Genomic DNA, 11,800 nt, shown 5'->3' with positions numbered 1-11,800 from the left:
TTAAATCCAAGCATTTTATAAAGATTCACAAACATCAGCAATTATGGAAATTAATTTAGCTGTCAATGTAACTTGCACATAAACACACATGAAGACCTCCACATCAGGGGCTATTTAGGAAAATCAAAGGGCAAAGAAATGAACTGCAAATTAAGAGTATTAGATTTTAGTTTAGATTTTAATTAAATCCAGCAACCTTTAAAATTAACATAAAGGAATTTGGAGAAAGGAGATCAGATAAACTAAAATATTTTGAGAAATGTTGACTATTGGTGAAACCTCAGAAAATACAAAGAAGTTTCAATATTTGTGAAATATATATATATATATCAGCTTAATTCCTTTTGGCAGGAAAGGAATGAGGTGGGATGTGCGGGACTGCTTATTTAACGAGAGTACTTATCTGTCTTTATTTGTGTTCGGCTCAATTGCGAATTCAGTGCGAAATATCAGGACTGAAAACGCTGATTTTGTTCTCTCTCCACAGATGCTGTCGGACCTGCTGAGATTTCCCAACATTTTCTGTTTTTGGCGTAATTAAATAATTCTTTATATGAGGAAAACCTTATGTATGTAAATACACCAAAATGTCATAAATAACACTGATGAGTAAATTATGATGAGGAATATGAATTAACAGCATTAAAAGAGATGTATTTTATAAAATAAGATGAACATTTCTGGTTACAAAATAAAGAGTAGTAATGCCCATTAAAAATAGAAGGGAGCTGGCAATGTTTAAGATTTGATTACATCATGGTGGCACAGTGGTTAGCACTGCTGCCTTACAGCCCCAGGGACCTAGGTTAACTTCCGGCCTTGGGTGAATGAATGTCTGTGTGGAGTTTGCATGTTCTCCCCGTGTCTGCGTGGGTTTCCTCCAGGTGCTCTGGTTTCCTCCCACGCTCCAAAGATGTGTGGGTTAGGTTAATTGGGGGCCATGCTAAATTGACCCTTTGTGTCAGGGGGACTAGCCCGGGGTGCCTATGTGGGGTGACGGCGATAGGGAATGGATGGGATTGTTGTCATTGCAGGCTGGATGGGCTGAATGGCCTTCTGCACTGTAGGGATTCTATGATTCTATAATCTAACAGTAAAGCATAGAGATGATGACTGCAAATGCTGCATATATTTGATTAGATTTAAAGAATAAGGGAGCTGAAGAAGGCAGGAGGGGTTGTGCTGGGTGGAGAGAGAAGGGGTGGGGGGAGGCGGATAAGGAATTGGGGGAGCGGGAGGGTGAGTGGGTGGAAGCTGGGGAGGGGGTGAGCGAGTGAATGGGAGGGTGGTGTGGGAAGGGGAGGGGTCTGCAGGGGGTGTGAGGAGGGGAGGGAAATTGGATCGGGCGGAGTCCTTGTTACTGCCCCGTCCTGTCATCTGGAGCGAGTGGGGCAGGTCCGGCTGCTTCTCCAAGTGAAGCGTGTGACTCCTTGGCATGGCGTTTCGGGAGGCCTGCAGGAAAGCGAGCTCGACAGCAGTGCAAGCAGCCGCAGCCTCAGCCCAGCCCCGGGGAAAAGCTGCGGCTGGGCGCCTCCTGGCACAGAGCGGCGCTGCCGGGCGCCATGGAGACACTGAGCGGCACCAGGGAGATTGAGTGGAGCGGCGTGGCGAGGCCGCTGGACCTGCTGGTCAGCACCTACCGGCTACCGCAGCTCGTCAGGCTGGAGAACGGTGAGGAAGGCCGGGGCCCAGGGCTGGCCTGGGCTGAGGGAGGCGCGTCCAGCTCGCCGCCCGGGGGGGGGGGGACTCGGGTCAGGGAAAGGCCACAATCTCCAAATGTGAATCCACAATAATTAAAACTTTCAGGAATCTTCACGGTGCGGCTGTGGTGCAGACTGTAGCCGGACTCGTTGCTTAGTTTTCAAGTTGCTTTAATTGCGAGTAATAAACAGCAACAGCTCCAGATTATATTGACATGAATTTTAGACTGATATCTAAACTTTACAATTTTTACCGGGTGATTAATCACCGGTAAATATGGTGATGTGGTCAAGGTGTGGAATCAGAGGGAAAGGGGAGATTTTGAATTACTTCAGTTTGGAAAGTGAAGTATGTGACAACGCTTTTAAATTCGGCGTAGAGATGGATTTTATCTTTTATGAGTGAGCTCGGGCTCATCCTTGCAAGGCACGCGAATGTTTTGTTAAAAAATGCATTGTCAAAATTACGATAGTTGAATCAAATGCTTTATCAACGTTTTCTTTTTATGTGACTGCAATTGATCGGATTGAAAGCCTGACTAGGGTAGGTAACCCACTGGATGTTTGGTGACTGGTTAACTAATAAATCAGTGTATTGCAGTCCAAAGGTGCTGGGTGTTGCTCTGCCGGAAAATGGACGTTGTTGCGTATTACTCTGTAGTTTGTTTTCTCTGTCACATGCCGTATTGTAGATGGATCAAGTACAATCCTGTACAGCATCTGTGCCAGTCCTAAATGTGAAATTAGTTGAAATGAATCCTCTGAGGAAACAGTGTGGCCATTGATCAGCTGGAAGTAGACACGAGGCTGTTTTTTTTTAACCAATCCAAGCTCAAGTTTTGACGATTGGAGTGGCAAGATTTTATATAAAATGCTTTTATATTTAATGTTTAAAGAGTACAACAGAACATAGTTATCTGTCAAGTGCTGTTACTGTGCCTGGAGAGACAAACGTGTACCATTGTAGGGATTACAAGATTTTAACCCAAATAAAATACTTTGACTTTGTAAACATTCTACCTGTCACTGTTGTATTTAAAAACTAAAGATTGCATGTTTCACTTGCTCAAACAAAAGTCTTAATGAGTTATGTTGCCATTCACTCTAAAATTCATATTCAAGAAGGTCCAAAGTGTTCAAAATTGAATTGCGAACCAAATTCAAAATGATTAAGAGAAACAGTGGTGATGAATATGAATTTAGCATTTTTAGATCCTGGATTAGGTACTACATCAAATAGGAATCCTGATTTCAGGTGTTCAATTTGAAACAGTTTTTTATCCCTTTTCAGATTGTTTTGAATACTTTTAGTGTAGTGGAAACAAATATTACAGATCATTCACTGCAAAGTTGTATTATTTGCTTTTGAGCATTCGCACTTGAACAAGATGAAGTGGGAAAGGGTATAGTGTGTCCAGCTGCTCTTGTGAAAACATTTGAAATGGAAGACTATAAAATGAACTATATCAAGAAATTGAATTTGAGTAAATAGCTTGAGTTGAAAAGCTTGTATTGGTGCATGCATAAGGGGGAATGTCTGTGCTATAATTTCTATGTAGCCTCTTTTAAGGCCAAGTTAAGGAATTATAATAATATTAGGCCTTAATAGATTTTTCTAAATTCCTTAATGACTAAAGTATTTTCAAAACATGAGCAATCATCTCATTGGGTATCTATAAATAATCTGTGATTTGACCCCCAAAGGTTCATATTGCCAGTGCAGCATGAAACTGAGCTGATTAATTTAATAATTTATTAATTAAATTAAATAATTTACCATAGCTATTCCCCCTGACACTAAGGGGCAATTTACCATGGCCAATCAACCTAACCTGCACATCTTTGGACTATGGGAGGAAACCGGAGTACCCGGAGGAAACCCATGCAGACACGGGGAGAATGTGCAAACTCCACACAGACTAGAATTGAGCCCGGGTCCCTGGCGCTGTGAGGCAGCAATGCTAATCACTGTGCCACCCTTTAACATGATTTTAAATGGGTTACAAGTCCAGCCAGGAGTTTTTTGTTTGCTTTTCTGGTGAACGTTTTGAAAACTGAGTTAGTGATTTCTGCCACTCTGTTATGGTTTGCATCAGAGCCTGTTTTTTTTAATAGAAAAATTATGGGAGTTGTTTCTGCAGTTTTAGATTGAGCAGTAGGAAGCTTGTTTGATGAACTGATTTTAATTGGGGCTGTTTGAGTCCTTCATCTTTTCTAGTTGAATGGAAATTAATGAAATGGGTTATACTTGTGTATTATTGTACAGAAGTAGTGGTTGTTTGAGATTTAGAATTATAATTATGATGTGGCAAAAACTCGAGCAACAATTGAGGTTATTAATTTGGAATATTAGTCAAAAGTTATGTAACTATTAGGATTATGTAGTGTCATAAAATGTCAAGTGTATTTGACATAGCATCAGTACGCAGGACCTCAAAGTAGGAAGAGCGTGTATTTAAAACAAACAATATAACTTCGTGGAATAGCAGGAGTATTTGCATTCCCATTACAAAAAAAATGGACAAATGACACAGCTGTTACATCATCTCTAAATGAAGAAAGCATGACCAATCCTACAGTATGTAGGTCCTCAAACAATTTTAAACTGTAACCTGGGGGGTTACATGAAGATGCTGTGTAATCTGTTTATTTGGTGTTTGCCCTTTGGATCTCCCAAAAGTGTGTAAATTAAAAATTGAGCAAATATTAAGGATAAATCAGTTTAAAGATTCTCCATTCCTGACCAATTAACTGTTCACGTCTCTGCTTAGAGTTAGCGAATACATTATCCTTGAAGCTTGTCAAACTACCCTGTCAGTTTATATAACTAAAACTGTTCACTTCAACCTTTTGGCAGCATACATAATGTGCAGTCCTTAGTTTAGTGAGTAAGTATTTGCAAGTTGTGGTGAATCAATCATGCTGGTTGTTGTAGATGAATGATGAACAGCCATTTTGCTTCAGATCTTGTTTTCTGGCTAATGCCTGAAATATGTTGGAAATCTAGAGTTTTGTCTATATTTAAAATGTTAGCTTGGTGAATTTGGTCTCGATCAAAACTCCAAACACCACTTCCGGATAGGCTAAGTTTAATATTTGAAAAATAAAAAAGATAAAACAGCTATTAACTTGCTGCCTCACATCCTTCTGCCTGAGCTGGGGCTCAGATAAATTTAGTAACTTTTAAAGAAATAAATTCAGTGATCTGCAGATATTAAGATTTGATTTGGTTGTGTGCTTGAAGCTATTTTTTGTGATCACTGTTGAAATTGCTAATTTCTTAATGCATTGTCCTTGGAGTAAAGTCCTTGATAAACCCATGCTGTAGTTATTTGCAGGGAAGAACATAGAAACCTTTGTGGTTGGGCAGGTAGTTATTAGCTGTGTTGTTTGATGAAAATAGTATTTTACTTGGAATTTTTTCATGCTCTTTAGTTGGATATTTCTGAGAAATATTTGCACACTGCTGAGGTTAACTTAGCTGCGAGTCACCGATTGATCTAATCATATTTTCTCTGGTCAGTGACGGTGGGATCCAAACCTGGGTGCGCAGAGCAATTCTCAATATGCTACTGCCTCCGCTTATGACATGTGACATTAAGTGTCATGTGAGGTAACTGGCAGTTATGCAAAGTCTTTTCCATCACCAGTATATCCTAAGGTATTCCACAGCCAAAATGAGTCGCTGTTGGTCACTTGTCATGTAGAAAAACCTATTGATTCAGTCCATTACTTTTTTGTAAAGACATAAGTCTTAAGGATGTTGGATCTGCAATTATGAAGAATACTTCTTGTTCTTTGAATGAATCAAATTATGGCAGAAATATTAATGGAACTGGGCTAACCATATAAATACTGTGGCTGCCAGAGCAGGCAAATCCTATGTTGAGTAACTCGAGCTTGTCCACCATCTCGAAGGTACATATCAGGAGTGTAATGGAATACTCTCCACTTGTCTAGATGAGTGCATCTCTAACAACACTCAAGAAGCTGAACACTATCCAGGACAAAGCGACCCGCTTGATTGTCACCCCTTCCACAAACATGCAATCCCTCCACCACTGATGAACAGTGGAAGCCATGTGTACCCTCTACAAAATGCACTGCCGGAACTCACTAAAGTTCCTTAAGCAACAACTTCCAAACCCACGTCCTACCATTTAGAAGGACAAGAGCAGCAGATACCTGGGCTCCCTTCCATGTTATGCACCATACTGACTTGGACATATATCGCTGTCCTTTCACTGTCACTGGATCAAAATCCTAGAATTCCTTCCCTAACAGTGCTGTGAGTGTACCTACACCACAGGGACTACCGCAGTTCAAGAAGGCAGCTCATCATCACCTTCTGAAGAGCAATAAATGCTGGCCTCGCCAGTGGCGAGCACATTCCATAAATGAATTAAAAATGCATATTAGAGTCCTCTGTGAGCTTGAATTCTACACAGTGAGCAAATTATCTCTGCTGTTAACCATGTTATGGAATGTATAATAAGTTTTGCAAATTGAATTGTACTTGGGAACAAGAGTAGGATATTAAGCCTGTTGAGCTCCTTCTGCCATTTAATCAGATCATGGCTAGTTTATATTTTGGCTCCATTTACCTGTCTTTAATACATTGTCCTTAATGCCCTTTCTACTAATCTGTCAATCCTGATTTTGAAAATTGCACCTCAGCAATCATCCACAGCCTCTAGGGGAAGAGTTCCAGATTTTCACTACCCCTTGAGTGAGCAGGTGCTGTTCAGTCCTGAATACCCTCCCTGTACTCCCTTGTTCTGGGATCCTCCACCAGTGGAAATAACATTAAAATACGAATGAGGAACAGGCCACTTAGCTATTTGTGCCTGCTTTGCTTTCAATAAGATCATGGCTGATCTGATTTTAAACTCAGCTCTACATTCCTGCCTATCCTGATGATATTTTACCCCCTTGCTTATCAAGAATCTATCTATCCTGCCTTAAAAAATATTCAAAACTTCTGCCCTATTACCTTTGGAGGAAGAAAGTTCTAAAGATTCTCGATCCTTTTGGAGAGAATTTCTCCTAGTCTCTGTCTTAAATGGATGACCCCTTGTTTTAGTTCTAGATTCTCCCACAGGAGGAAACATCCTTTCCGCGTCCATCCTGTCAAGTCCCTTCAGGATCTCTCGAGTTTCTATATCTACTGTCTAATCCTTTTATCATTTAGATCACCTCTCAATTGTCTCAATTCAAGGGAAGGTTTTAGTTCTAAAATAAAAGCAAAACACTGTCATTGTTGGAAATCTGAAATAAAATCAACAAGTGCCTGAAATACTTAACTGATCCAGCTGCATCTGTGGAGAGAGAGACAGAGCTAACATTTTGAGTTGATTATGACTCTTCAGAATTAGAGGAAGGTAGAAATGTGATGGGTTTTATGCAGTTGAAAGGAGGAAAGTTGTGCAAGAACAAAAGGGAAGAAATGGGATAGCAGATGGGAGAAATTTAATGCCTTTTTTTCCCATGGGATGTGGGTACTGGCAAGGCCAGCATTTGGTGTCCGTCCCTAGTCGTCCCTGAACTGAGTGGCTTGCTAGGTCACTTCAGAGGGTAATTAGCCTGTGGGTCTGGAGTTGCATGTAAGCCAGACCGGGTAAAGACGGCAGAGTTCCTTCCCTAAAGGTCATTCGTGATCCAGATGGTTTTTTTATGATAATCGGTGATAGTTTCTTGGTCACCATTACTGACACTGACTTTAAATTCCAAATTTATTAATTGAATTCAAATTCTACCAGTTGCAATGGTGGGATTTGAACCCAAATTCCCAGAGCATTAGCCCGGGCCCCTCAATTATAAGTGCCACAACATTACTATTATGCCCCTGGCTCCCCATAATATCATGGAACAAAAGGCAAAGGGAGTGGTAATAGTTGAAGCAAAGAAACAATGTATTTGTCCATACTGAATCTGAATGATTAGAACAATAGACAGGTGTGTATGAAGATTTCAGCAGTTCTGTACAGTGCACATCTAGATAGGAAATGTAGAGATTATTACAGTTATTACACTGGCAGACTTGCATATTTATAAATTGTATTTTGCTTTTGAGAAATGTCCTTCAGTCAGGTTAGAATTGACAACTCTTTAGCTGATGTTCCTGCAGTTCCTGTCTGAGGTCTATCCCTGGGCAGAATGGAGATTCAGACACTTGAATTTCTGATGCAAATCTGAAATTCTTAAAGCCATGACTTCTTTATAACAGAGAAACTGAAGTGACTGTAATCCGTATTGTTAAAATTTATGATTTTTGAACTCCTATAATTTGAATAATCTCTAGGTGTTAAATATAAAATGGTCACAAATAAATCCAGTAGGACATTTTTAGATAATGAAGTTTCTTCGGTGAGTGGTGGAATGTGGAGCAGTGAATAATTCGGGGAAATAGCGAAGCTGTATTTAAAGGCAGCTAAATAAGCAAAGGGGGGGTTAAAGGAACAGAAAGATTATATAGGTAGGGTTAGTTGGTAAGGGATGGCAAGCAGCTGTTGTGGAAGATAAACAGCATAAATCATTTGGACCAAATGGTCTGTTTCTGAGTCAAATTATTACTGTATTGTTGCTTGATTCAAATTATTGGATAGTTTTATTTTAAGCATGAATCACTTTGAATTTTCACAAGTCAGTAGAATGTGCAAAACAAACGGAAATGGATGATTGTCATTGAAGTATCTTGCAAACTATAAACAAACTGGTGATTTTATCTTCTCTCTCCACTAATGAAGATTATATTTTCTTCGCAGGGGAAACTGTGGAAGGGATTCGTGAAAATGATTTGGTTTTGCTTCATTCCTGTCGACAATGGACAACTATCACTGCTCACAGTTTGGAAGAGGGTCACTATGTGATAGGACCAAAAATAGAGATTCCTGTTCATTATGGAGGTAAGACTCAAAGAATCTCACTGCTTCTACCAAAAAAACAATTAAAAAAAAAAAGAACAAGAGTTGTTGACATTGTTTGACCATGAATGTTTCTTTATATGAGCAAAATCTATTAGACTTATTGCTGCACGACTGTGTGGGCTGACGGAATCTTGCTGGAAAAGGACATTTTCCATTGATTTAGCTGTAATAGCTTTTTGAAAAGGAAAGTTCCAGATATCCTTGAAGAGGCAGTTGATTTTTTAAAAAAGTGACTGTTTTGATGCTATTCTGATCAGATATGTAGGCTACATTACATTAACATCCAGAAAATATAATTTTTTTAGGGAGTGAACTTCTATTTTGAATTTGAAACCTGATATAATCCTGCACTAAGCATTAAGTATGCTGACATAGAGGATATTCAAAGATGCTTTGTGTGTGTAACGTGGACAGAATAGCTTATTGTAATTCTGCCTTTCATTTTAAAAGAAAATTGCAGTCAGCATAATCCTGATATACTATCAGAGCCACTAGCCTGTATGTAGGCAGATTAAGCAGACTGTAGCTATACTTCTATGCTTAGTGTGTCCTGATTCCATATCTTAGACAGCAGTGATGGACTTGATAAACGTTAGCTATGACAGTAACCTGGGTACTTTTTGGGTAGGTGCTGAAGGAGGACTTAAGTTAAGCTTTTTGTGCCAGCGTTATAGTTTCATAGAAGATTCTTTTAGCCAGCAGAACTTCATCACATTGTTTCAGCAAAATCTGAGCAGTTCTCACTCAAGAAATGGGTGTTAATTACAGTAGTTGTTTTTAGCAGTCCTGAGTGACTTCAACATGACATGAAAATTAAAATTGCTGAGGTACCATGATTCATTTCTTAAAACATTCTTAGCTTGATCTTCTCATGGGCTTTTGAAATGTGCCAGGCTGAATAGGGGAAAGCAATTGCTGTCAGATTAACTTAAGAGCTAGCAGTCTGGGTTCTTCTGCTCCTGAAAATAATTTATTGCAGCCTGAAGCATTTGGTAACATATGTGGTTTAAGATCACCATCTTACCCCGCATCTTTATTATGTTGTTCCCTCACAGCTAGCGATGATTTTATATTGCAAGGATTTAATCTGACTGAGGGACTGTTGTGGTTCCCTAAGTTGTACTAACTCTAAAGTTAATATATTGGGGAACTAATTTTAAGGTTAGGATATTTGACATAAAAATGATTTGCTGAGCCATAGGGCATTGGTGCATGCTTTCTATGCCTAATTGCTTTTGTTGCACCTTTCAGAGTTGGTTTATAAAAGTAAATGGCAATGAGGATAATATTATCTAATATTATCTTTTGATTGCATACACTCTAAAATACTTAGGCGTAGCATTGGCTCAACTTGGACCTTAGCTTTGGCTCCCCTTATTTTTCAAAGCCCTTCTTTGAAGACTTTGGGGTACTTATTGATGACTTCATACAGTTCTCCCACGAGATCTCCAACCAGTTCACCCCCCCCCCCCCCCCCCCCCCCGATAATGGAGATTGTAGCATTTGTCACATTTGACAAATAGCTTTTTGTCGCATATCTGCTTCCATTTTTAATAGGTGGCCATTTAATAACACCTCCACCATTATAAGGGCAACCTTTGTCATGAAGGTGCAATTTGATTGCATTGTTCCTGTTCCTGGTTATGGGCCTACCTGCAAGGTACTGTCCAGTACTGGCCTTGGTGGTAGGCCCCTTTTTTCGAAGTAGCACACATTTTGACTATCCTTGTATCTTAGTCTCAGTTGTGGTCTACTGCAGCATTTGGAATAATCTGCCATCAGGCATCGACAACCTTCAGACATCTACAACCTTCAGGCACATGCTCCCTAGGTATCTAAAGGGTGTCTCTGACCTTTAACTGCCTAGTAATGTGACTCAGGCTCCACCGGCTGAAAGGGACTCTGTGATATTTTACCAATACCATCGCTCTCAGTTGAGGGATAGGTGTTGCATGAGCCTGCCCCTCCCCCCTCCCAAATTGGAAGACACTATTATCTGATGTCCCCTGTAGTTCCTGAGCTCCTTTCTCTGCATTCTCCAATGATAGAGCTATCTCAATGGCCTCCTTTAGATCCAAATTAGGTTCTGCCAGTAATTTTTGGACTGTCACATTATTTCCGCAGACTAGTCTATCTTGCAACATGTTGTTCAGAGGTAGCCTGAAATCAGTGCTCTGCCAATTTTCATAGCCTGGTCAGAAATTCGGTGACAGATTCCTCAGGGTTCACTCTGCCGTGTTAAAACAGTGTAACAGGAGTATTATGGAAATTTTAGGTCTTAATAGTTTTTAACCAAGTTCACCAATTCATTAAAGGTTTTGGAGTCAGGGGCATCCGGGTAGGTCAGACGTTTTATTACACTGAAGGTCTGGACCCGCATGCCATCGTCCCCCTCAATATTGTTGGCCCAAAAAAAGTAACGCGTGCGCTCTGCATATTGGGCTTGCATCGTAGGCTTCAAGTTTACCAAAAAAAGGCATTTTTCTTCCTGGAGGATTACTTGTCTCGACAGGAAAGATGGTCTGGAGGGAAGAAATGCACTCACTTTATTCCTTGTCGCCAATGTAATAATCTTACCGAGGCCAGTCTTCTGTCACCAGTCACCCTTTATTTACAGTGTGTTTGCAGTACCGTTCAGCGGCTACAGAGTGCAGGTCAGCCCTGAATCTTTCGACTGCTGACCTGAGTGGAGCCAGCTGGTTTTAAACCACCCCCCGCTCCTTTCCTATTGGGCAAGCCTCCACTCAGGGGAGCTCGTATTATACAAGGCCCAGAGGGAGATCCACGATTCTCCGTGGCCATCAAAACAGTAATGTAGTGATTGTTATTGGATTAGTAATTCTTTCAGAGGTATGGACTAATGCTCGAAAGGCACAAGTTCAAATTTCACCACTGGGTTTTTTAATTCAAATAATTCAATAAACCTGGAATAACTGAGCACATATTGGCCATGGTGAGCATGAAATTGCTGTGTTTTTAAAAATCTGGTTCACAAATGTCCCTTGGGAAGGAAATCTGATTATCCTTACCTGGTCTGGTCTGTATGTGACTTCAGATCCAAACTGATCTCTGAATTGACCTTGCAAGCCACCTTAGTTGTACCTCGGGGGCATTTAGAGATGGGCCATAAATGATGACCATGTTTCTCAGCATTTTGGCTAAGAGAAAGCGTCA

The 11,800-nt window shown here is 40.3% G+C and overlaps 1 protein-coding gene across 1 annotated transcript in view; it reads left to right on the top strand.

The window, feature by feature from the left end:
* The first annotated feature begins 1,256 nt into the window (after positions 1 to 1,256).
* Positions 1,257 to 11,800, top strand: part of garem (GRB2 associated, regulator of MAPK1) — a 109,266-nt gene continuing 98,722 nt past the window's right edge. Inside the window, exons 1-2 of the mRNA XM_078216097.1 lie at positions 1,257 to 1,671; positions 8,465 to 8,605. Coding sequence (XP_078072223.1) covers positions 1,563 to 1,671; positions 8,465 to 8,605 — 250 coding nt within the window. The 5' untranslated portion in view covers positions 1,257 to 1,562. The remainder of the gene's footprint in view (positions 1,672 to 8,464; positions 8,606 to 11,800) is intronic.

The sequence above is a fragment of the Mustelus asterias genome, chromosome 7 (assembly GCF_964213995.1).
Source record: "Mustelus asterias chromosome 7, sMusAst1.hap1.1, whole genome shotgun sequence".
Classification (NCBI taxonomy): Eukaryota; Metazoa; Chordata; class Chondrichthyes; order Carcharhiniformes; family Triakidae; genus Mustelus; species Mustelus asterias.
This window is presented reverse-complemented; position numbering and strand designations above follow the sequence as displayed.